Source organism: Rana temporaria, chromosome 12 (genome assembly GCF_905171775.1).
Source record: "Rana temporaria chromosome 12, aRanTem1.1, whole genome shotgun sequence".
Classification (NCBI taxonomy): domain Eukaryota; kingdom Metazoa; phylum Chordata; class Amphibia; order Anura; family Ranidae; genus Rana; species Rana temporaria.
The window spans coordinates 143576537-143601958 of NC_053500.1; the positions used below are offsets into that span (position 1 = coordinate 143576537).

Genomic DNA, 25422 nt, shown 5'->3' on the forward strand with positions numbered 1-25422 from the left:
CCCAGCCCAATTCTGACATTTCTCACATACATGTAAAAATCTGCATTTTTTTGCTGCAAAATTACTTAGAACCCCATAAACATTATATATTGCGTGCAATCTTGAGATTTCCGATCATGTGACTGCCAATCACAGCAGTCACATGATCATAAACCCCACCTCCCGGCATCTGAAACACCTTAAAGGGGCGGAGAAGGCGCCGGCTCCGAGGGCTTAAAGAGGAAGTAAACTCTGATGGGTTTTACTTCCTCTTTATTTCCCTGCAAAGGTAAAGTATAATGGGCTAGTATGCATCGCATAGTAGAGTAGCCCATTATGTGTCACTTACCTGAAAACAAAGCCTGCAATGTCACTGCTGTCCCGTGTTGCAGGAAGCGTCCATTCTTCACTCCTCTTCCTTCCGGGGCCGCGGGCTCTGTGACTGGCCGGAGTCGTGTGACGTCACTCACGCGCAAGGAAGAGGGGTGAAGACTTCTGTACACACAATCGGATAATCCGACAAAACACAATTGTTATCGGAAAACTTTAAAGCTAATGCTATCCCACATTTGTTGGCGGAAAATCTGACAACACACGCCTGTCATCACACAATCCCCGTCGGAACATCCGATCGTGTGTACGAGGCTTAAGACTCCGATAGCCCCAGGCACGACTCCCAGAGGTAGGATTGGATTTGCCGGAGTGGTTTTTACCTCTGGAATATTGTATTCAGAAGCCTCGAGTCGGTCCTAGTACAATGTTCATTATGAGACAGATGGGGGGGGGGGAAGGATGTCCAGCCTGCGGTAACCTTCAGCAGATGATCAGATTTCCGATCAGTAAAGGATCGATCCTCACTGATTGGTCTGATCTGCCTCATATAATAAGCCCCCCCTTAATGGCGAGTTGGAATCTCTCACCCGAGACGTGTTTGCGTTGATCCGGAGTCGGGGGAGGGGTGCAGACACTGGACGGGTTCGGTAGTTTCAGGTTCCTCTGGCGTGAACACCGTTCGTATAAACACCATGCGGTCTGGTGTGTAATCCCCGAGATTTTCCTTGGATAAGAGAATTGCCCCGAGGAATTTGGCGCTTCTGGAAAGTGCGATTGAAAGATTTCGGGGAGGTTATTAAAAACGTGTTGGAATTCTAGAGGCTCTTTGAAGCCTGCGGCTCGGGGGAATGAAAACAACATAGCAGGCCGTCTGACATTTGGCTCCTGAGGATCTCCTCACACACCATCAATCTCGTCCCTCCAGATCCCCCAAATACCGAATGTTTCCTACTAATCACCTGACCAGCAGAGATCTTCCTGTGGCCGGCGTTAAGTAGATTTATAATAGAGGAGCACATGGGAGGAAAGATTCCCAAAACTGCTCAGAACCCGACCCGGTCTAATGAAGCCCACTTCTAGCATGGAGGTCAGCCTGGGCCAATCGGATCGAAGACAGGCAGGACGTGGATGAAGCATATCACCACATTTAGTGGTCCAGCATTTGCGTCCATAGACATGAATGCCGTTGTGCACAATTTTAGTCATTTTTAGCAAAAAAAAAAAGCTGATTGTAGCGTTTGTAAGAAATGTCAGAATTGACCGGGGTGGCAAAAGGTTAATTTAACCCGGTTTTGTTTTGTTTGTTTACATTAGACCTTCGTAAACTTGCTGGACGGGACGTGATCCGGGGGCTTCTGTGTATTAGATTGTTATCTGCGCCCCCACGGAGGAGATTCCACCTCTCTGTTTATCCTGTTCACCAAAATTACCGGAACAGAAAGTCCCTAATTTTAAATGTGAACCTCTGAGGGCAACTCTTCTGATGAGGACACCTGCCTGTGTAAGAGGAGATTTTCCCTAAGCCCAGGTTCACACTGGGTACGATTTCCTTCGATTTGAGATGCGATTTCACATGTGAAATCGCATCTCAAATCGGCGGCATTTGCCGCCAATGACACTGTCCTAATCGGTGCGACGCCGCACCGATTTCAAAAAGTAGTTCCTGTACTACTTTTTGCGATTTCGGGTCGCGATTTACATAGACATCTGTGCAGAAACCTGCACAGATGTCTCTTAAATCGCGGCCGAAATCGGGACTGCCGGCGGGAGTGAAGCCGTGCGAGTTCAGCTGAACTCGCACGGCTTCACTCCCGCAACCCAGTGTGAACCAGGGCTCTATTTGCTATTATTGCGATATAAGGTGCAAATTGTTTTACCCTTTCCCAGTCCATCTGATATGTACAATACCTACCGGCCAAACCTCACCATAACCCTGACTTGATCGCTCTCAGAGGCGTGCGTCCGCTGATTGGTCATTAATGATTGTGTGTCAGTGCTCAGTACATATCTATGTGATAGAGGAGAGGTCTCTGGATTGCAGCCCAGGGGCCAGATGTGGCCCTTTTCTTGCCTGTATTCGGCCCTTGGGGGCTGACACCAACGATGGGGCCGCTATTCCTCCCTGTGTCATCAACGATGGGGGGGGGGGGGGTTCTACTCCCATGTGGCCACGCTATTATTCCTCCCCTCGTTGGGGGCATATTATTCCTCCCCGTGTTGCCAACGATGGGGGCGCGCTATTCCTCACCGTGTCGCCAACGATGGGTGGGGTGTTATTCTTCCCCCGATACCAACGATGGGGCACCAGTTGGGGAAGTTGCATTTCCCTATCTGCCCCCCTATGAAGCTTTATATACATTGATATTTCGTCTCCTGTGCCGTTCGGTGCTGACGCTGTGTCTGCTTCCCCCGCAGGGATACGGATGTGACGAATGTGAGAGAGAAGCGGAATCACCTCTGCGATTTGATGAAAGTGCCAAAGCCAACCCCAGCGACCAAGGTAAGCTGCACTAATCTGGGGGGAGGGATTTGTCATATAGTCGGTGAGCAGCAATTACCCCCCCATGGGTGCCGGTCTGGTAGAGCCCTGGCACAGCTACCCACCAATCCGCTGCTTGCGCTCATATTGCTGCCGAATCTTTTCTAAAGTGCTGCCCAATCATTGCAATGTGCAGAGCGTTCTGGGAGGGGTGTAAACCTATAGACTTGAATGTGAAATAAGTATAATGAACACATTGTATACAGGGGGGGGGGGGGGTGTATTAAAGTGTATGGATATATTTTATATCCAGGGAGATATAGGTGGTGGTTGGTAGCGGCAGGGGGGATTGGGGGAGGTGTATTATAGTATATAGTGGCATAGCCTGGCAGTGATTTGGGGGGAAGGAGGGTGCACAGTAGTGGGGGGGTCTATTATAGTATATATGGATATATTTATATCCAGGGGGAATGGGGGAGGTGTATTATATAGTATGTGGATATATTGGCGAGGTCTGGCAGTGATGGGGGGGGTGGTGAAGGGCGCACAGTAGCGATTGTTGATATTGTCAGCCAGTTAGAATCTGAAATTATATATATTATTTTTTTATATTTCGCAAAGCCGATTGGAGGAGGGGACATCTTGTGGTGTGAATAGGGGGCCCCCTGATGGTCTATGTGTGGATATTAGAAGTTGATGAGCTGTGTTGGCTCCTATTGGGTATATTTATATATGAGGGGGGGGGTGTAGTGGGGGTCAGTTGCCTGTGACGTAACGGGGTGGGGGGGTTACTCTGCAGGGCTCACTATATGATATTCATACATTAGTAAATCTAATCCAGATGTGGTGTCAGTGATGCTCTTATCTGTGAGGAATGGGAGGAATTTATTAGAATAACCCCCACAGTCCCAGTCACCCGATACATCTCAGCTGGAAGAGCCAGAACCGTGCCGCCAGCACACAGCGCCGTGTTAACACCGCCGCCTGTCATATGTGTGCTTTATGTACCGTACAATCTATGTGTGGAGTATGGGTGATGGGGGGGGGGGGGGGGGGGGGGGGGGGGGGGGGGGGGGGGGGGGGGGGGGGGTACACAACCCATTTCATAAAGCTGCTGCGGGAGAAAATATCTGTAATTAATAGACACCCAATCAGATATTAGTGATCACAGATTGTAAACATTTGATTGGCTGTAGTGGGGTCTGCCAGGAGTTTAGTAATGAATTGTTTTGTTGATGGAGAAGTGCTGTTTGGTGGGAATGGGGGAGGGGGGAATCCAGCTGGATCAGGGTGTGATCTGCCTCTTGTAGTAAACACTGCCTGTGCTGCGGATTCCTCCATGAGATTGGCACCCCCCCAAACCCCCCCAATCACTGGGTATCATCTGCCTTCCTCTAGAGCAGAGATATGCAATTAGCAGACCTCCAGCTGTTGCAAAACTACAAGTCCCATCATGCCTCTGGGTGTCGTGCTTGTGGCTGTCAGAGTCTTGCTATGCCTCATGGGACTTGTAGTTCTGCAACAGCTGGAGGTCCGTTAATTGCATATCCCTGCTCGTGGTAGACTTGCACACAGTTGTTGAAGGAACTCGGCAGGTCGGTTGTTCTCCATGTACATCTGGGAGAACCAATCACAGATATTCTGTGGATGTCGGCTTCCTCCAATCCTTCTGTCTCTTCATTTCATCAGATGGTGGGATCAGGGCTCTGTGGGGGCCAAACCATCACTTCTTGTTCTTCTTTACACTGAAGATGGATCTTAATGACATTGGCTGGATGTTGGGGGTAGTTGTCCTGCTGCAGAATAAATTAGGGGCCAATCACACACCTCTCTGATGGTTTTGCCCCCCCCTGATCTCACCCATCAATGAAGAGACAGAAGGAAGCCGAGATCTGTGCTTGGTTCTCCAAGATGTATATAGAAGGCAAAGGGGGGGGGGGGTCTCTGTTGCCTAAAGTGATCAGAGTCTCTCCAATGTCAGTACAGATGTGACAATAAAATTTGAATTTTCTCCCCCCACAGGTCCCTCGTTCTTGATGAGAATCCTCAGACACCTGTCGGAACTTGGCTGTCATACCTTGTTTTGGTCAGCAAGTGGCGCTATATGCATGTGTTCATTATAATAATAGACTGTCCTGTATTGTGTCACTTCTAAAATAAAACCATGTTTATTGTACAGTCACCTGCAGTCAATTACTACGAGCCGCACATAGTGTGTGATATCTCCGCCGCCGCGGCGCGGATCCAGATCTGCTGACTGGACACAAAGAGATCGCCGACACTTTAAAAAGATTCCCAGTAAAGGCGAGCGTCGCTCCCACCAAAGTGACCTCAGTGCTGCAGTGCCGGGTGTCTGAAGACAGGTACACTTTACTAACTCATCACCAGCACAGAATATAAAGGGGAAAACCAATCCCATGCATTGTGTAAAAAACATTGTATATACATTTATTAATGATCTGCCTAGAAAAGTCATGTAACCCCCTTTACATTACACGGGGAGTCGGCTGCATCTCTCCGAATCGCATGTTGTGTCTCGTCGTCTGTCCACATCGGCCCCTCAGAGAACATTCCCCATCCTGTCACACAAGGAAAAAGGGACAATTTTCACAGTCAGGCAAAATCTGGCGCAGCTCTGCATAGAAAGAAACCAATCAGCTTCCACGTTTCATTGAACAAGTTGAAATAGAAGCCGATTGGCTCCCATGCAGAGCTGTATTACATCACATGGCAAGAAAGACAAGACAGGTCCTCTTAGGCTGGCCATACACAGAGCGAGGTCACTCAATTTCCCCCCCATCAACACGATGCTGGGGGAGAAGACCCCTTTCACACTGGGGCATTTTTCGGGCGTTTTGGCGTTAAAAAAAAAAAATCGCCTGAAAGAAGCCTCATCTGCAATCCCAATGTGAAAGTGCTTTCACACTGCCAGCTCCCGAAAACCACTGGTAAAGCGCCGCTAAGACCCCTTTCACACTGGGGCGCTTTGGCGTTAAAAAAAAGGTCCCTCAATGTGAAGGGGACGCTTTGGGAGCCATGTATTCAATGCTGCAAAGAAGCTGTTTGCAGGACTTTTTTTGATGCCCTGCCAGCACAGCGCCTTAGTGTGAAAGCACTCAGGCTTTCACATTGGGATTGCAGATGCAGCTTCCTTCAGGTGCCCCCAGTGTGAAAGGGGGCTTAGGGGCGATACCAGCCTCTAGCAATAATCGTATGTAAAATCCGTCAGGCTGGTTGTACCCAGCAATTGTTTTCTGGGTGTCCCAGTGACAGTGCAGTAAAACACAGGTCAGGGTACGTATTGTAAATACATCTTTATACTAAAGCGTTATCTAAGGGTAGCCATAAACGGTTCAAATCTTGACAAGTTTAGTGTGGGGTCTGTTTGGCTCGGGAGGGGTGCGGGGGGATAGGGACGGCTCGGGAGGGGTGGGGGGGATAGGGACGGCTCGGGAGGGGTGCGGGGGATAGGGACGGCTCGGGAGGGGTGCGGGGGGGATAGGGACGGCTCGGGAGGGGTGCGGGGGGATAGGGACGGCTCGGGAGGGGTGCGGGGGGATAGGGACGGCTCGGGAGGGGTGCGGGGGGATAGGGACGGCTCGGGAGGGGTGCGGGGGGATAGGGACGGCTCGGGAGGGGTGCGGGGGGATAGGGAGCGGTTTGGGGGGGATAGGGAGCGGTTTGGGGGGATAGGGAGCGGTGCGGGGGGATAGGGACGGCTCGGGAGGGGTGCGGGGGGATAGGGACGGCTCGGGAGGGGTTTGGGGGGATAGGGAGCGGTTTGGGGGGATAGGGAGCGGTTCGGGGGGATAGGGACGGCTCGGGAGTGGTGCGGGGCGATAGGGACGGCTCGGGAGGGGTTTGGGGGGATAGGGAGCGGTTTGGGGGGATAGGGAGCGGTTCGGGGGGATAGGGACGGCTCGGGAGGGGTTTGGGGGGATAGGGACGGCTCGGGAGGGGTTTGGGGGGATAGGGACGGCTCGGGAGGGGTTTGGGGGGATAGGGACGGCTCGGGAGGGGTGCGGGGGGATAGGGACGGCTCGGGAGGGGATAGGGACGGCTCGGGAGGGGTTTGGGGGGATAGGGACGGCTCGGGAGTGGTGCGGGGCGATAGGGACGGCTCGGGAGGGGTTTGGGGGGATAGGGAGGGGTTTGGGGGGATAGGGAGCGGTTCGGGGGGATAGGAAGGGGTTTGGGGGGATAGGGAGGGGTGCGGGGGGATAGGGACGGCTCGGGAGGGGTTTGGGGGGAGGGGTTTGGGGGGATAGGGAGCGGTTCGGAGGGATAGGAAGGGGTTTGGGGGGATAGGGACGGCTCGGGAGGGGTTTGGGGGGATAGGGAGCGGTTCGGGGGGATAGGGACGGCTCGGGAGGGGTTTGGGGGGATAGGGAGCGGTTTGGGGGGATAGGGAGGGGTGCGGGGGGATAGGGAGGGGTGCGGGGGGATAGGGAGCGGTTCGGGGGGATAGGGACGGCTCGGGAGTGGTGCGGGGCGATAGGGACGGCTCGGGAGGGGTTTGGGGGGATAGGGAGGGGTTTGGGGGGATAGGGAGCGGTTCGGGGGGATAGGAAGGGGTTTGGGGGGATAGGGAGGGGTGCGGGGAGATAGGGACGGCTCGGGAGGGGTTTGGGGGGAGGGGTTTGGGGGGATAGGGAGCGGTTCGGAGGGATAGGGAGGGGTGCGGGGGGGATAGGGACGGCTCGGGAGGGGTTTGGGGGGATAGGGAGGGGTGCGGGGGGATAGGGACGGCTCGGGAGGGGTTTGGGGGGATGGGGAGGGGTTTGGGGGGATGGCTCGGGGGGATAGGGACGGGACGGCTCGGGAGGGGTGCGGGGGGGATAGGGACGGCTCGGGAGGGGTGCGGGGGGGATAGGGACGGGATGGCTCGGGGGGATAGGGACGGCACGGCTCGGGAGGGGTGCGGGGGGGATAGGGACGGCTCGGGAGGGGTGCGGGGGGGATAGGGACGGGATGGCTCGGGGGGATAGGGACGGGACGGCTCGGGAGGGGTGCGGGGGGGATAGGGACGGCTCGGGAGGGGTGCGGGGGGGATAGGGACGGCTCGGGAGGGGTGCGGGAGGGGGGGATAGGGACGGCTCGGGAGGGGTGCTGGGGGATAGGGATGGCTCGGGAGGGGTGCAGGGGGATAGGGATGGCTCGGGAGGGGTGCAGGGGGATAGGGAGGGGTGCGGGGGGGGATAGGGAGGGGTTTGGGGGGGATAGGGAGGGGTGCGGGGGGGATAGGGAGGGGTTTGGGGGGGATAGGGAGGGGTGCGGGGGGATAGGGAGGGGTTCGGGGGGGATAGGAAGGGGTGCGGGGGGTTAGGGAGGGGTTCGGGGGGATAGGGAGCGGTTCGGGGGGATAGGGAGGGGTGCGGGGCGATAGGGACGGCTCGGGAGGGGTTTGGGGGGATAGGGAGCGGTTCGGGGGGATAGGAAGGGGTTTGGGGGGATAGGGAGGGGTGCGGGGGGATAGGGACGGCTCGGGAGGGGTTTGGGGGGATGGGGAGGGGTTTGGGGGGATAGGGACGGCTCGGGATGGCTCGAGGGGATAGGGACGGGACGGCTCGGGAGGGGTGCGGGGGGATAGGGACGGCTCGGGGGGGGGGGGGGGGGATAGGGACGGCTCGGGAGGAGTGCGGGGGGGGGGGATAGGGACGGCTCGGGGGGGGATAGGGACGGCTCGGGAGGGGTGCGGGGGGGGTGGATAGGGACGGCTCGGGAGGGGTGCGGGGGGGGATGGATAGGGACGGCTCGGGAGGGGTGCGGGGGGATGGATAGGGACGGCTCGGGAGTGGTGCGGGGCGATAGGGACGGCTCGGGAGGGGTTTGGGGGGGATAGGGAGCGGTTCGGGGGGATAGGAAGGGGTTTGGGGGGGATAGGGAGCGGTTCGGGGGGATAGGGAGGGGTTTGGGGGGATAGGGAGGGGTGCGGGGGGATAGGGACGGCTCGGGAGGGGTTTGGGGGGGATGGGGAGGGGTTTGGGGGGATAGGGACGGCTCGGGAGGGGTGCGGGGGGATAGGTACGGGATGGCTCGGGGGGATAGGGACGGGACGGCTCGGGAGGGGTGCGGGGGGGGATAGGGAGGGGTGCGGGGGGGATAGGGACGGCTCGGGAGGGGTGCGGGGGGGATGGATAGGGACGGTGGGGGGATGGATAGGGACGGTGGGGGGATGGATAGGGACGGTGCGGGGGGGATAGGGACGGTGCGGGGGGGATAGGGACGGCTCGGGAGGGGTGCGGGGGATAGGGACAGGATGGCTCGGGAGGGGTGCGGGGGGGATAGGGACAGGATGGCTCGGGAGGGGTGCGGGGGATAGGGACGGGCGGAGTGCGGGGGACAGGGTCGGCTCGGGAGGGGTGCGGGGGACAGGGTCGGCTCGGGAGGGGTACGGGGGATAGAGACGGCTCGGGAGGGGTGCGGGGGATAGAGACGGCTCGGGAGGGGTGTGGGGGATAGAGACGGCTCGGGAGGGGTGTGGGGGACAGGGACGGGCGGAGTGCGGGGGACAGGGACGGCTCGGGAGGGGTGCGGGGGATAGGGACGGCTCGGGAGGGGTGCGGGGGATAGAGACGGCTCGGGAGGGGTGCGGGGGATAGAGACGGCTCGGGAGGGGTGCGGGGGATAGAGACGGCTCGGGAGGGGTGCGGGGGATAGAGACGGCTCGGGAGGGGTGCGGGGGATAGAGACGGCTCGGGAGGGGTGCGGGGGATAGAGACGGCTCGGGAGGGGTGTGGGGGATAGGGACGGGCGGAGTGCGGGGGACAGGGACGGCTCGGGAGGGGTGTTTGGCATAATAGTCCAGCTTCACCCTCCTGCATTATGGTAATGCATGCACATATTACGGCTTTGCAGGGAGGGGCCTTTCATTGTAGATCGGACCCCTTGCACATTGCCCTGCATTGCATTCTCAGAATACGGTCAGCTGCGGTTCCTAGTGCATTAGCAGCCCATTTGGAATGAATGCATGTTGTTAACGCACCACACCAGTGTGAAGATCCGTGCCCCCCCACCCCCCCATAGCATGTCAGATATAAAGTCATAAAACTCGGCCCCATACCTGGGATAAGCCCCTCAGTTGAAGTGATAATAATCCAGACCTTCCTTCAGGTTCAGTGAGTGCAGATTCTCCTCCAATCCTCCTCCAGTCAGATCCTGGAACAGAAAACAAATATCAGGTGGAGGGAACGGGATCGACTTTTCCATCAATCGGCCCAATCAGTGTGTGTGTGTCAGGGGAGAGACTGTCTGCACTACGCCTCATCCACCAATCACATCCTCTCCTCTCCTCTGACCATTTTCCAGCACAGGTGGTGGCTCCGGGGTAACGCAGTTGGTTGAAATCTACTCCACTTGTAGATCATTTTCCTTTAGGCTCCGCCCACACATCAAATCGCAGGACATGTTTACATTGCTGTTATTTCTTAATGTCACCCCAAACGGGATTCTGCCGCTCGACAAATCACAGTACAATTGCGCAACGCATGCTGCCCAAAAGAAGTTCCGGAATTTCTTTTGGGGGACGCGCATCAGAATCGCCACATTGTTTTGCCGCAATTGGAATTGCCTTTGTGTGAAGGGAGCCATTGGGAATGATGGAGTTCAAATAAATTTGCACTTTTTTCCTGCCAGGCTCAACCTGCCCACCAATACACGGCCTGAAATTCATGCCAGGCGGCCCCCCCCCACTGGCATCACCCATCGCAACAAAGAGTGGATTTTGCAGTTAACCACTAAAAGTCCAGCAATTTTCTGACACTTGTTTCCATGTGAAAATCTTTTTTTTTCTTTCTAGAAAATTAATTAGAATGCCCAAACATTATATATAATATTTGGATTAAGGGGAGTTGCCTAATTGGTTTAACAGGGGTAGGGGGTGGGTACCATCATCCTATGATAATTGAAGGAAGGAAAAAGGAGATATATCGGGGGGCTACTCCTAAAGGGACATCGCCCCCCATATATCACCTTTACTTCCTTCAATTGTCATAGAAAGATGGTACCCACCCCCTACCCCTTTTCAACCAATGAGGCAACCCCCCCGTAATAAATAATATATATAATGTTTGGGCATTCTAACCAATTTTCTAGAATATATATATATATATAAAACATAGTGGGTTTTGATTTTTTTTTTTTTTTTAAGTCACGCGGTATTTGCGCAGGGGTTTTTCAAACGCTTTTTTTGAGGGGGGAAAAAAAATACACTTTTCAATTTTAATGCATAAAAACACACAAAAAAAAAAATTGGCTTATGTATTATGTAAAAGATGCTGTCATGCTGAGTAAATAGATACCAAACACGTCACGCTCTTAAAACTGCGCACAGCGGCAACAAACAACGTACATTTTACTATCCATAGGTGACTCTTTAAAAGCCTTTACAGGTTATCACTTTAGATGTCCAGAGGAGGTCTGGTGCTAAAATTACCGCCCATCATCTGATGATCGCACTTTGCCCGCTAGCATGGGGAGACGGGGGCATTTTTATTTACTTATTATTATTTTTGTTGTTTTTTTTTTTACACTGTTGCTTTCATTTTTTTTCCGATCACTTTTATTGCTGTGACATGGAATGGAAACATCCTTGTAACAGACACAGGAGCTGAGCCCCCCCCCCCCGTGTTGTTTTAACAACTTGTAGATACTTTTACAGGCGTTTTCTCCCCCCCCCCCCCAACCTATAAAGAGATGAAAAGAGACACCTACAGCTGGCGCTGCACTCTGATCCCTCCACCATAAAGGAGGTGAGCGCTCCCCAATCTCCCCCCTTTCTTCTTTGTGTTTACAACGTCTGGGGGGGAGGGGGAGAAACGTTGATGAAAGGGGTCCCTGCTAATGACGGGATTTCTAGGCTTACCTGCTGGATGGGGTTACCCTTCAAAGGAACAGACTGCCCTGCTGTAAAGTATTACTGTACATAGCATAGAACTGAGCCCCTCCCCCCTCCATATTGTGTCTACATTCACCTATAAGAGAAAGTTAATACACCCCCCCCTTTCCTCGTGTACAGAGGGGTGCTCACAGACTGCCAGGTTTAGGTGTAACTCCATATCTTAGCCGTGCTTATTCTGTACGATGTTCTACACAAGGCCCCCCAGAACAGACAGCTTCTCTTATGCTGGCCATCCAATTTTTAGGCATTTGGCACTTTTGATCACAAATGAAAGAATTCAGACAACCTGACATTACAGAACGACGCGATCGTCCAACAAAGAACCAGAACAGATGTAATTTATCATAAGGATAAAAGCAACCAATTAGAAATCATCAAAAAAGAAGAACCCCCCTGGAAACAATCCCGTTTTCAAGAAAAGTCTCAACGAGAAATCAGCAGGTGAAAAATTCAATGGAAAACGGAATGAAAATTGAGATTTGTTCCCAACCTGTAAGGCCAGTTTGATCCATGAAAATAACCCTAATGCCACGACTGGGGGCAGCATAGAGATTAGAGGGGCAATGAAGACAAGACCTAGTAATGACGGTCCTAGACACAGGAGGAGATCTTCCCTGAGATGAAGGATACTCTACACTGCGCCTTCTATGGCAGGACCAGGCAAGGTAGGTTGTTCTCTGTGTACATCTTGGAGAACCAGACACAGATCTTCTGTGGATGTCGGCTTCCTCCAATCCTTCTGTCTCTTCATGTCATTCCAGACAGACTCCATGATGGTGAGATCAGGGCTTTGGGGGGGCCAAACCCTCACTACTACTTCTTCTTTACACGTTCTTAGGGACATTGGGTGAATGTTTGGGGTGGTTGTCCTGCTGCAGAATAAATTAGGGGCCAATCACACGCCTCCCTGGTGGTACGGCATGATGGAGAAATGTCTGCCTGGATTTCTCAGGATTAAAGACACCATTGATCCCGACCAAATCTCCAAATTAATTTACAGAAATGCAGCCCCAAACTTGCAAGGAACCTCCACCATGCTTCACAGTTGTCTGCAGACACTCATTATTGTACCAGCCCTTCCTCCAACAAACTGTCTCCTGCTGCAGCCAAATATTTCACATTTGACTCATCAGTCCAGAGGACCTGCTGCCATGTATGCACCCCCATTTCTATGTTTTCCTGCATAGTTTCTTTGCTTAGTCTTGTTTCCATGGCGGAGGCATTTTGGTAGCAATTCTCCTGAGAGTAGATGGGTGTACCCGGGTCCCACCGGTTCTGTGCCGATGGCACTCCTGGACATCTTCCGGTGTTGAAGGGAAGTAAGTATGATGTGTCTGGCTAAGGAAACAATGTAGGAGATGAAGACACATCATGCTTACTTCCCTTCAACACCGGAAGATGTCAGCAGTGCCATCGGCCATAACTGGTGGAAATCAGTGGGACCCGGGTACACCCATCTACTGTCAGAAGTCTGCCCAGAAGTGGTCTTTATGAAATATTTGTGGCCAAAATGCCTCAGACGTGGAAACAAGGCAAAACGACTCAACTATGCAGGAAAACATAGAAAATGGCAGCAGGTGCTCTGGACTGATGAGTCAAAATGTGAAATATTTGGCTGTAGCAGGAGGCAGTGTGTTGGGGGAAGGGCTGGAGAGCGGTACAATAATGAGTGTCTGCAGCCAACTGTGAAGCATGGTAGAGGTTCCTTGCATGTTTCTGTAAATGGAGTTGGAGATTTAAGTAAGATGAATGGTGTTCTCAATGCTGAGAAATCCAGACAGATACTTCCCCACCAGGGAGGCGTGTGATTGGCCCCAAATTAAATTTTGCAGCAGGACAACCACCCCAAACATACAACCAATGTCATTAAAGTGGGGTTCTGCTGAAAACAAAAAATATTAAAAGGCAGCAGCTACAAATACTGCAGCTGCTGACTTTTAATATATGGACACTTACCTGTCCTGGGCGCCTGCGATGTCGGGTCCCGAAGCCGATCTGTCCCTCGGCTCTTTGGTAAGGGAATCAGGAAGTGAAGCCTTGCAGCTTCGCTTGCCTGTTCCCTACTGCGCATGCACGAGTCGTGCATCGCGATTCCACTGGTCTCTGCTGTCTTCTGGGACCTGTTTGTCTCCCAGAAGACAGCGGGGAGGACGGAGTAGGCGCCGGACACCGTGGTCATCTATCCCCGGAAGTGAGAGCAAATACCTGTGTTACACAGGTATCTGCTTCCCCCTCCCCCTGAAAGGTGCCAAATGTGACAGCGGAGGGGGGAGTATTACAAAAAGCGGAAGTTCAATATTTGGGTGGAACTCCACTCTAAGAACTATCTCCAATGTAAAGAAGAGCAAGGAGTCCTGGAAGTGATGGTTTGGCCCTCACAGAGCCCTGATCTCACCATCTATCTACCTGGAATGACATGAAGAGAGAGAAGGATTGGAGGAAGCCGACATCCATAGAAGATCTGTGATTGGTTCTCTCCCAAGATGTACACAGAGAACACCCTACCTGCCGAGTTCCTTCAACTGTGTGTACGTCTATGTAGAGGAAGGCAAAGGGCGGTCACCCCAAATATTGATCGGATTTCACATTTTCTTCTGTTCTCTCACCTTGCATGTTATAAATTGATAAAAAAATAAACAAACAAATTATTTATCTCTGAGAGAATTTTTACTTTACAGTGTTTCTTCACACCTTTTAAAAAACGTTTGCACAGTTCTGTACAGGCAGAGAAAGATATCTGGCAAGAGGGCCGGTGATGGGTTGGGGGAAAACTAGAACACCCCCCACCCCCCCTCCAGTGGAGCTGGGGCAGTCACAGCAGTAGTTTTCTTTGATAAGATTGCAGCTCCATTCATACTTGTGCGACTTTGGACATCGCAGGACAAGTCCCAGCCCATTCTTATCAATGGCACCATGACTTCGAAAAAAAGGCGGCTGCGCTACTTTGATGCGACTTTAATCCAGGGAGTGTAAAGTTGGATTAGATTTGCAATTGTGTGACTTTGAAGTGGCGCTATAGTGTGAATGGCGCCTTACACCAAGTAACAGGTGTCCCCCGGCAGTGGTATCTCTGCCACTATTGCTGGACAAGCACGGCCTATAGGTCAAGAATTTTTATATAAAAAAGGCAAACAGGAAATAAAAGAATATTTCACATACAGAATACTCTAAATTCATAGATGTGGTATCTGAATAGAATATTATTTGCCATTTAGGTGCCGCCGCCTCCCGCCCCCCCCATCCATCCAGCACAGAAAGAGGACTTGCTGGCGGTCGGACCCGTCTATAACGAGATGTATAAAAAGAAAAAAAAGCCCAACATAGATAATAGACAAAAATGAATCTAAATGTCCAATAAAACATACAATTTTGAACACAAAGCAGTCGCAGGTTAAGCTTCCCCTCCTCCAACTTCCCCGCACGTGTTTCTGATCAGACCAAAACCAATAAAGAGTTTAGAAGCTGCTACTTCAATGTGACCACATGACAGGAGCGTGTGCGGGGAGGCGCGGCGCACTCCTATCTGACATTCCACCCTAATTACACTTCTCTGTCCCCACATCACAGGGCCGGGCCGCCTTTCCACATGGTGTCAGATGTGGGCAGCAAATAAAAGCCGAGAAACGACATCAAATATTCTAAATATACGTCTCCGCCGTCGTGTCAAGAGCGGAAAATAAAAGGAAAAGGTCTGATGTTCGGGGCAGAGCCCCCCTTTAATGTGGCTTCTACAACCCCCCCCCCCCCCCTTCTGAGCCGGAGATCATCAAACAAACCCCCCCCCCCCCCCAGCGGAGAGCGCTTTGTTCTGCTAAATCTCCCTCTGAAGGAAAAATACAATTTCCAAAGAATTTTTACTCTATGAAAACGACGGGCGGGTGGCCACATCTATCGGCGTTATTAAAGCCGCCGCGCTCGCTTTTTTTTAATGTCCTGATGAATAATATTTGCTCAGATGGACTCTGCAGTTACATTCCCTCTGCAGAGAGGAATAACATGAGAGAACCCAATATACAGGATAATGGGGTACACAGACACCCCCTGACTCTGGCCCATAACACAACTACCATATACAGAAATAATGGGGTACACAATCATCGCCAGGCTTCACACAACTCCCGTATACAGAATTAATGGGGTACACAGTCACCCTCCCCTCAGTCTTTTAATGCAACTATCATATCCAGAAATAATGGGGTACACAATCATCGCCAGGCTTCACACAACTCCTGTATACAGAATGAATGGGGTACACAGTCACCCTCCCCTCAGTCTTTTAATGCAACTACCATATCCAGAAATAATGGGGTACACAGTCAACCCCCCCCCCAGTCTCCTCACACAACTCCCATATGCAAAATAAATGGGGTACACAGTCACCCCTAGTCTCCTCACACCACTCCCATATACAGAAATAATGGGGTACACAGTCACCTCCAGCCCCAGGCTTTTCACAGAACCCCTGTATAAAGACAGACTGGGTACAGAGTCTTGGAACACCCTGCCCTAGTCTCCTTCAGTATCTCCCATATACAGATTAATGGGGTACACAGTCACCCCCAGTCTCCTCACACCACTCCCATATACAGAAATAATGGGGTACACAGTCTCCTCACATAACTCCCATATACTACAGAATTATTGGTTGAACTGGATGGTACTGGACTGGATGATACAGACAGACTGGGAACAGAGTCTTGGAACACCCTGCCCTGGTCTCCTTCAGTATCTCCCATATACAGATTAATGGGGTACACAGCCGTCTCCTCACAGTTACAGGGCAATCCAATACGCAACCACCTCCTGCCCCAATCCTCTCATAGAACCCCCATACATACAATAATAGGGTACACAGCCACCTCCTGCCCAAATCCCCTCACAGAACTCCCTATATATAGACAAATAGGATACACAGCCACCTCTTGCTCTGGTCTCTTCACAGAACCCTCATATAAAGAGCAATGATGTGTACAGCCGCCACCTCCTTCTCCAGACTCCTCACAAAGCCCCCATAGAATGGGGTACACAGTCACCTCCTGCCATAGTCCTCTCACACCCTTCTACAGAGCAATGGGGTACACAGCCCCTTCCTGCCCCAGTAACCTCACATACACCACATATAAATAATGGGATATATAGCCCCCTCCTGGCAGAACCCCCCATGTACAGATAAATGGGGTACACAGCCACCTCCTGTCCCCATCTTCTTACAGAACCCCTATATATAGAATAATGGAAAACACGGCCACCTCCTGTCATAATCCCTCACAGAACCCCTCCCTGTATACACAGTCACCGCCTGCCTTGGTTTCCTCACAGAACCCTCATATATGAACTAATGGGGTACACAGCCACCTACTGCTCCGGTCTCCTCCCAGAACCCTCATATATGAACTAATGGGGTACACAGCCACCTACTGCCCTAGTCCCCTCACAGAACACCCTTCAATAGAACAATGGGGTACACAGCATCTTCCTGCCCTGGCATTCTTGCATACTCCACATATATACAAAATGGGGTATATAGCCCCCTCCTGTCCCGGTCTGGCAGAACCCCCCCATGTACAGAACAATGGGGTACACATCCCTCAGCATTTCAGATCCCCACACTCACCAGTTTGACGCAGATAATAAATGGCGGTTTGGCTTCTTTAAAATGGAGGATAGGAATCTTTGGTTTTGGTCTTTTCTGAAAGAAAGAAAAAGCAGAGGTTCAGGTCTAATCATAGGAGGGAACAAGATGGACAGGAGATGGTACTTGCTGCTGGAAGTGTGGTGAGGATCGGGATGACAGCCTGGATCCTACACCTTTACAATACAAGTCAGCAATACAAACCCTCTAAACCCTGTCCTGCGAGGTATATCCCATGACCTGTCCTGCGAGGTATATCCCATGACCTGTCCTACGAGGTATATCCCATGACCTGTACTACAGAGGTATATCCCATGACCTGTCCTACAGAGGTATATCCCATGACCTGTACTACGAGGTATATCCCATGACCTGTCCTACAGAGGTATATCCCATGACCTGTCCTACGAGGTATATCCCATGACCTGTCCTACGAGGTATATCCCATGACCTGTCCTACGAGGTATATCCCATGACCTGTACTACAGAGGTATATCCCATGACCTGTCCTACAGAGGTATATCCCATGACCTGTTCTACAGAGGTATATTCCATGACCTGTCCTATGAGGTCTATCCCATGACCCGTACTACAAGGTATATCCCATGACCTGTCCTACAGAGGTATATCCCATGACCCGTACTACGAGGTATATCCCATGACCTGTCCTACAGAGGTCTATCCCATGACCCGTACTACGAGGTATATCCCATGACCCGTACTACAAGGTATATCCCATGACCTGTCCTACAGAGGTCTATCCCATGACCCGTACTACGAGGTATATCCCATGACCTGTCCTACAGAGGTCTATCCCATGACCCGTACTACGAGGTATATCCCATGACCTGTCCTACAGAGGTATATCCCATGACCCGTACTACGAGGTATGTCCCATGATCTGTCCTGCGAGGTCTATCCCATGACCTGTACTACGAGGTATATCCCATGACCTGTCCTACAGAGGTATATCCCATGACCTGTCCTACAGAGGTCTATCCCATGACCCGTACTACGAGGTATATCCCATGACCTGTCCTACAGAGGTATATCCCATGACCTGTCCTACGAGGTATAGCCCATGACCTGTCCTACAGAGGTATATCCCATGACCTGTCCTACGAGGTATATCCCATGATCTGCCCTACGAGGTATATCCCATGATCTGTCCTACAGAGGTCTATCCCATGACCTGTCCTACAGAGGTCTATCCCATGACCTGTCCTACAGAGGTCTATCCCATGACCTGTCCTACGAGGTATATCCCATGACCTGTACTACGAGGTATATCCCATGACCTGTCCTACAGAGGTATATCCCATAACATGTCCTACAGAGGTATATCCCATGACCTGTCCTACAGAGGTCTATCCCATGACCTGTACTACGAGGTATATCCCATGACCTGTCCTACAGAGGTCTATCCCATGACCTGTCCTGCGAGGTATATCCCATGACCTGTCCTACAGAGGTCTATCCCATGACCTGTACTACGAGGTATATCCCCTGACCTGTCCTACGAGGTATAGCCCATGACCTGTCCTACGAGGTATATCCCATGACCTGTCCTGCGAGGTCTATCCCATGATCTGCCCTACGAGGTATATCCCATAACCTGTCCTGCGAGGTATAGCCCATGATCTGTCCTACAGAGGTATATCCCATGACTTGTACTATGGAGGTATATCCCATGATCTGTCCTACGAGGTATATCCCATGACCTGTCCTACAGAGGTATATCCCATGACCTGTACTACGAGGTATATCCCATGACCTGTCCTACGAGGTATAGACCATGATCTGCCCTACGAGGTATATCCCATGATCTGTCCTACGAGGTATATCCCATGATCTGTCCTACGAGGTATATCCCATGACCTGTACTAAGAGGTATATCCCATGATCTGTCCTACGAGGTATATCCCATGACCTGTCCTGCGAGGTATATCCCATGATCTGTCCTACGAGGTATATCCCATGATCTGTCCTACGAGGTATATCCCATGACCCGTACTACGAGGTATATCCCATGACCTGTCCTGCGAGGTATATCCCATGACCTGTCCTGCGAGGTATATCCCATGACCTGTCCTGCGAGGTATATCCCATGACCTGTCCTGCGAGGTATATCCCATGACCTGTCCTGCGAGGTATATCCCATGATCTGTCCTATGAGGTATATCCCATGATCTGCCCTACGAGGTATATCCCATGACCTGTCCTACGAGGTATATCCCATGACCTGTCCTACAGAGGTATATCCCATGACCTGTCATGCGAGGTATATCCCATGACCTGTCCTACGAGGTATAGCCCATGACCTGTCCTGCGAGGTATATCCCATGACCCGTACTACGAGGTATATCCCATGACCTGTACTACGAGGTATATCCCATGACCTGTCCTGCGAGGTATAGCCCATGACTTGTACTATGGAGGTATATCCCATGACTTGTACTATGGAGGTCTATCCCATGACCTGTCCTACAGAGGTATATCCCATGATCTGTCCTATGAGGTATGTCCCATGATCTGCCCTACGAGGTATATATTATTAAACGTTTCTAAACGCGGCCAAACAGACGTTATAAACGCGGGTTACTATCTGTCAAGTTAAATTGCTCAGGAGAGGTTGTAAAGCGTCCCGTGTACATGAAGCCTTAGTGGTATAAATGCTGCTCTGGGGTCTTCATGAGGTCATTCCATAGACGATAGAAGGGAGGTATGTAGGACATTACAGTCCTTGTAGCCCCGATAAGACCGCTCTGTATAGAAGAATTCCAGCACAGAAGATAACAGAAAGGTCTGTGTCCCATCACCCGCACCTCACCGCTCTGCTATTTCCATCACCACTTTCCGGGGTAACAAATATCTGGACCCATGAGTGTGTTGTTATGTATCAGGGATTGTAATGTAAGCGGATTAGAAGACTCGTTCGGCTCTCACCTCGGACTCCTCGTGTGTGTAGAAACCTTTGCAGATCTTTTTGCAATCGACATCGCAGAACGCCGTTACCTGCAACACAAAGAACAGGCTGTCAGTCTCCATCTGCCGAGGACTTCTCCAGAGTTGGGGGGCAGGGGGGGGGGGATCTACTAAAACTGGTGTATGTAGAATCTGGTGCCGCTCTGCCAGAGGCGGCTCTTTAATTAGGCGGTCGCCTAAGGCCTCGCACTCACAGGGGCCTCGCGGCCGCCTAAGGCCTCGCACTCACAGGGGCCTCGCGGCCGCCTAATTTGCCTCTGCTCAATCACTGTGTGATAGATCCGTGCAACTCTCTGCAGCCATTTTTATTCGGTTGAAATTGGGCACAAGTGGGGCCCCCGTGTCTAAGTTTTGCTTAAGGGCTCACAAAGCTTAGAGCCGCCTCCGCTGCTCTGCATAGAAACCAATCAGCTTTCTATATCAAAGCTTCACTGAACAAGCTGAAGCAAGAAGCTGATTGGCTGCTATGCAGAGCTGCACCAGATCCTGAGTGCTCCGGTTTTAGTAACCCCCCCCCCCCCCCCCCCAAATTGCCTGTAGAAAAAGCAAATCCATTGGATGCTCAGCAGTGACGGGTGCAAGACGAGTCCAGAGGGTCACATTACAGTGAGCCTGAACCTTTATAAAATAAGTTGGCAATGCAATTTTCCAAAATGTCTATCTTTTGGAGGTTCCCTTCAAAGCAGAACACCGACAAAAATAATAATAATAATAATAATAGCCTATTAAATAATAAAAACCCCAAAATCAGCTTTTGTTGCAACACACCTTCATCCTGGAGCTATTCCCCCGCAGTGACTCTCTTCTGCCAGCAGATGTCGCCAGTCTTCTGGATTGAACATAGGCCTCATCGTCCTTCTGTTCATCTGCGTGGTTCTGCTCAGCACAGGAACTGATTGGCTCCTTGTGCTGCTTCTCCCTCCCCCACTCTGACCTCTGCTGTACAAGGGAACTGCAAGAGGCTGAAAGAAACTCCACTACTCACAACTGCTTGCATTAAAAAAAATGATATGTACTTAATGATTTATATAAGCTGATATAAAGGACAGACGTTCACGAAGCTCATTAATGAAGACAAGGGAGATGCACAGTGCTGTCAAAAGTATTGGGACACCTGCCTTTACACACACATGAACTTTAATGGCATCCCAGTCTTAGTCCGTAGGGTTCAATATTGCTTACCCCCCCCTGATGAAGACTCTTTATGAGTTGAAATGCGTTGGAGTCCAACCAGTGACAGATTGATATTGAAGATATGTGGTGGAGTCTATATACACTATATTACCAAAAGTATTGGGACGCCTGCTTTTACACGCACATGAACTTTAATGGCATCCCAGTCTTAGTCCGTAGGGTTCCATATTGAGTTGGCTCCGCCCTTTGCAGCTATAACAGCTTCACCTCCTCTGGGAAGGCCGTCCACAAGGTTTAGGAGTGTGTCTATGGGAATATTTGACCGTTCTTCCAGAAGAACATTTGTAAGGTCAGGCACTGATGTTGGATGAGAAGGCCTGGCTCGCAGTCTCCGCTCTAATTCATCCCAAAGGTGTTCTTTTGGGCTGAATTCAGGACTCTGTGCAGGACAGTCAAATTTCTCCACCCCAAACTTGCTCTTCCATGTCTTTATGGATCTTGCTTTGTGCACTTGGAACGAGAAGGGGGTCATCCCCCAAACTCCTCCCACAAAGTTGGGAGAATGAAATTGTCCAAAATGTCTTGTTATGCTGATGCCTTAAGAGTTCCCTTCAGTGGAACTAAGGGGCCAATCCCAACCCCTGAAAAAAACAATTCCACACCATAATCCCCCCTCCACCAAATGACTTGGACCAGTGCACAAAGCAAGGTCCATAAAGACATGGGTGAGCAAGTTTGGTGTGGAGGAACCTGACTGGCCTGCACAGAGTCCTGACCTCACCACGATAGAACACCTTTGAGATGAATTAGAGTGGAGACTGCGAGCCAGGCCTTCTCCTCCAACATCAATGCCTGACAAATGCTCTTCTGGAAGAATGGTCAAACATTCCCATAGACACCCTCCTAAACCTTGTGGACGGCCTTCCCAGATGAGTTGAAGCTGTTATAGCGGCAAAGGGCGGAGCCAACTCAATATGGAACCCTACAGACCAAGACTGGGATGCCATTAAAGTTCATGTGTGTGTAAAGGCAGGCGTCCCAATACTTTTGGTAATACAGTGAACCACCTGCCACTGATTTCCATATAGGAGAATGAGGCCGCAATGCAATCGCATCCAAAGCTCAAGGGAAGTATACTGAATGATGCTGACCATCAGACTGAGGACATCTAGAGGCAGAAAGAAGTACTGCAGGGGAAGTTTCTGCATTGGAAGTGAATAAAGCAACAAAACCTGGTTTGGTTACATTGTAACTGCCGATTCATTTTTATCTTGTTTCTTTTTTAGTTCTGCTTTAATACAGAACACGCGTGTCATTTGTGTCTCATCCATCTGCCTGGAATTTCCGCGTTAATCTGACAAACCCCGAAAAACAGGGACAGTTGAGCCAAAACCAGGACTGTCAGGAACTTATTTTAAAATCGTTCCTCATTTTCTGCAACCTTTTCTATTTTTGCTCAGTTGGGGGGGGAGGGAATACGTTGCAGTAAAATAAACACCTTTCAGGACTCAGCCGTGACGGCGGCGCACCACCACAGCGGCCCGGGCGTGCCGATCACTCCTCTGCTCACATGCCGGGGAGTTGTGTACACTGAGCCGTGTAGACAGATGGAAAGTACACAGCGGGCCTGGCACTGACTACGTGTCCCGGGGTGACGTAGACCGGCGCACGCTGCAAAACAAATCCCATGGACGAAAAAGAAAACACTGCAAAAAAAAAAAAAAAAACAACAAACAGATCCGAGACAGACGAGGTGCGGCCGTCGCTGGAGACGCACACAGCCACGAGAGCTGCTGTGACGTGTAAACAGCGACATGTAAACCGCGCATCTCATTTCCACAATGCTTATTTAATGTGGAGTGCAGACATGTGCTAGGAAAATAATCAGACGACCGATAGACCACCCACTCCGAGGACAGGCGGGGGGCCGTGTGCTTCAAAACAACTGCTGAGAGCTTTGTAAAGTGTTTATTTGTACACCAGAGGCACACTATACATTGGCACCAGGCTACCGGAATATCGGATGGAATACATATTGTGGGGGGAGGGGAGGGGGACACATATGGCTGCTGGGGTAAGAAAGTTGTATGGCTCCACCCACTGTCCTGAAATGAGGAATAATCCTCTAATTCTTGTGATATGTGATGGAATAAACCGCGGGAGTACCTTCCGTTCCAAGGAAGCTTTACTGTTCTTTTTCATTTGTCTTCTCACCTTAACCTGCACGGTTCTACTTACTGTCTTGCTGATAAAATACATAAAAAGTAAAAGGTCTTCAGAATTCACTTATACATCATGTGACCGTCTCTTCAAGGAACTCTCCAATATACCTCAAGAGTTCCCCTGAGGTTCTAATGGTAGAGCTCTTAAGGTCTTCAAGATTTACTCATACATCACGTATCTTTGGACCATCTCAAGGAAATCTCCAAGATACCTTGAGAGTTTTCCTAAGATTTTTATAGCATAGCTCTAAAGGGCTTCAAGATTTACTCATTCATAATTGGATGTCTCTTCAAGGAAATCTCCAGTATACATCAAGAGTTCCCCTGAGGTTCTAATAGCAGAGCTCCTAAGGTCTTACTCACGTATCTTTGGACCATCTCAAGGAAATCTCCAAGATACCTCAAGTGTTCCCCTAAGGTTTTTATAGCAGAGCTCTAAAGGGCTTCAAGTTTTACTTATACATCATTGGATGTCTCTTCAAGGAAATTTCCAGTATACCAGAAGAATTTTCCTAAGGATCTAATAGCACCTAAGGTCTTCAAGATTTACTCATTTATAATTGGATGTCTCTTCAAGGAAATCTCCAGTATACATAAAGAGTTCCCCTAAAGGTTCTAATGGCAAAGCTCCTAAGGTCTTCAAGATTTACTCATACATCTTTTATCTCCTAAGTTCACAGAAACAAATCCTGCTTCCGGAACATTATCACTATGTGCAGATAAGGCACTATTTTATCTCACATTATAGCCTTTCCCCATCCTTTGATCAGATTTGCCATGACTCTCCCAGAGGCAAAGGTCTCATTTCTGTCCTCTATAAAGCTGCATTAGCTCCCTATTTCTCTAGTGAGCTTCCGTATAGGAACAAGTGGAAAACTGATTGCGATGCACAGTTTACTCCGGAACATTGGGATATAATGCTGGGCAACCTACGTAAATGCTACAAATACGGAAAGGTTTCTTCACAGTAAGAGCTGTGAAAATGTGGAATAGACTCCCTCCAGAGGTGGTTCTGGCCAGATCAGTAGATTGTTTTAAGAGAGGCCTGGATCCTGTCCTAAATGTACATATTATAACCGGGTACTGATATTGATAGGTAAAGTTGATCCAGGAAAAATCTGATTGCCTTTCGGGGGGGTCAGAATTGTTTTTTTTATTGGATCATGTTTGGTGGGGTTTTTCACCTTCCTTCAGATCATGTGGGTATAGGATTGTGTATATAAATATTGTATGATATTATTTCCACCCCCCCATCATTGGAATCCATGCGTCTGGCACCCTGCATGTAGATTAGGGGGCCAGATGCATGGATGGGGGGGGGGGCACCCGCGCGCCCGTAATGCAGGGGCCACCACTGTTCAGGACTTGTATTCCTGTTGAGTAATTCCTGTTTGATATCGTTCATCTATACACTTCAAAGGGGGTCCTTTCACCCTGAAGTCTTAGTGCAAAGTTAGTGTCCTCATTTTCAAGTTTGTTGCTGGAGTATATGTAGCCTCACCCTACCCCCCCCCCCCCCCAAAAAAAAAAAAAAAAAGACTTCCACAGCCTGGTTACTGACTTAAGTGAGTGTGGAAATGTCTTCCAATGGAAGCCGGGATCAAACCCCCAAAACCAATCCCGTCTGTGCGCTACATTATTATCACTAAGTGTATGTACCTCATACCATAAAAGCTGTGCTCTATCAGCAGCACACTGGAGAGTCGGACCCCTGCACAGCGGCCTGGGTCTCCAGCGGGCAAACACACCCCCTACACAC

The 25422-nt window shown here is 50.7% G+C and overlaps 2 protein-coding genes across 5 annotated transcripts in view; one reads left to right on the forward strand and one right to left on the reverse strand.

Annotated features, from left to right (window-relative positions):
- Nucleotides 1-4973, forward strand: part of TBCD (tubulin folding cofactor D) — a 205591-nt gene extending 200618 nt beyond the window's left edge. For both annotated transcript variants that reach the window (XM_040331075.1, XM_040331073.1), the window contains exons 39-40: nucleotides 2728-2812; nucleotides 4814-4973. In XM_040331075.1, coding sequence (XP_040187009.1) covers nucleotides 2728-2812; nucleotides 4814-4828 — 100 coding nt within the window. In that variant the 3' untranslated portion in view covers nucleotides 4829-4973. The remainder of the gene's footprint in view (nucleotides 1-2727; nucleotides 2813-4813) is intronic.
- B3GNTL1 (UDP-GlcNAc:betaGal beta-1,3-N-acetylglucosaminyltransferase like 1) overlaps nucleotides 4937-25422 on the reverse strand; it is a 258592-nt gene continuing 238106 nt past the window's right edge. For all 3 annotated transcript variants that reach the window (XM_040331079.1, XM_040331078.1, XM_040331080.1), the window contains 4 exons: nucleotides 20269-20337; nucleotides 17305-17379; nucleotides 9855-9949; nucleotides 4937-5370 (listed from right to left, as the gene is read on the reverse strand). In XM_040331079.1, the coding sequence (XP_040187013.1) occupies nucleotides 9869-9949; nucleotides 17305-17379; nucleotides 20269-20337 (225 nt within the window). In that variant the 3' untranslated portion in view covers nucleotides 4937-5370; nucleotides 9855-9868. The remainder of the gene's footprint in view (nucleotides 5371-9854; nucleotides 9950-17304; nucleotides 17380-20268; nucleotides 20338-25422) is intronic.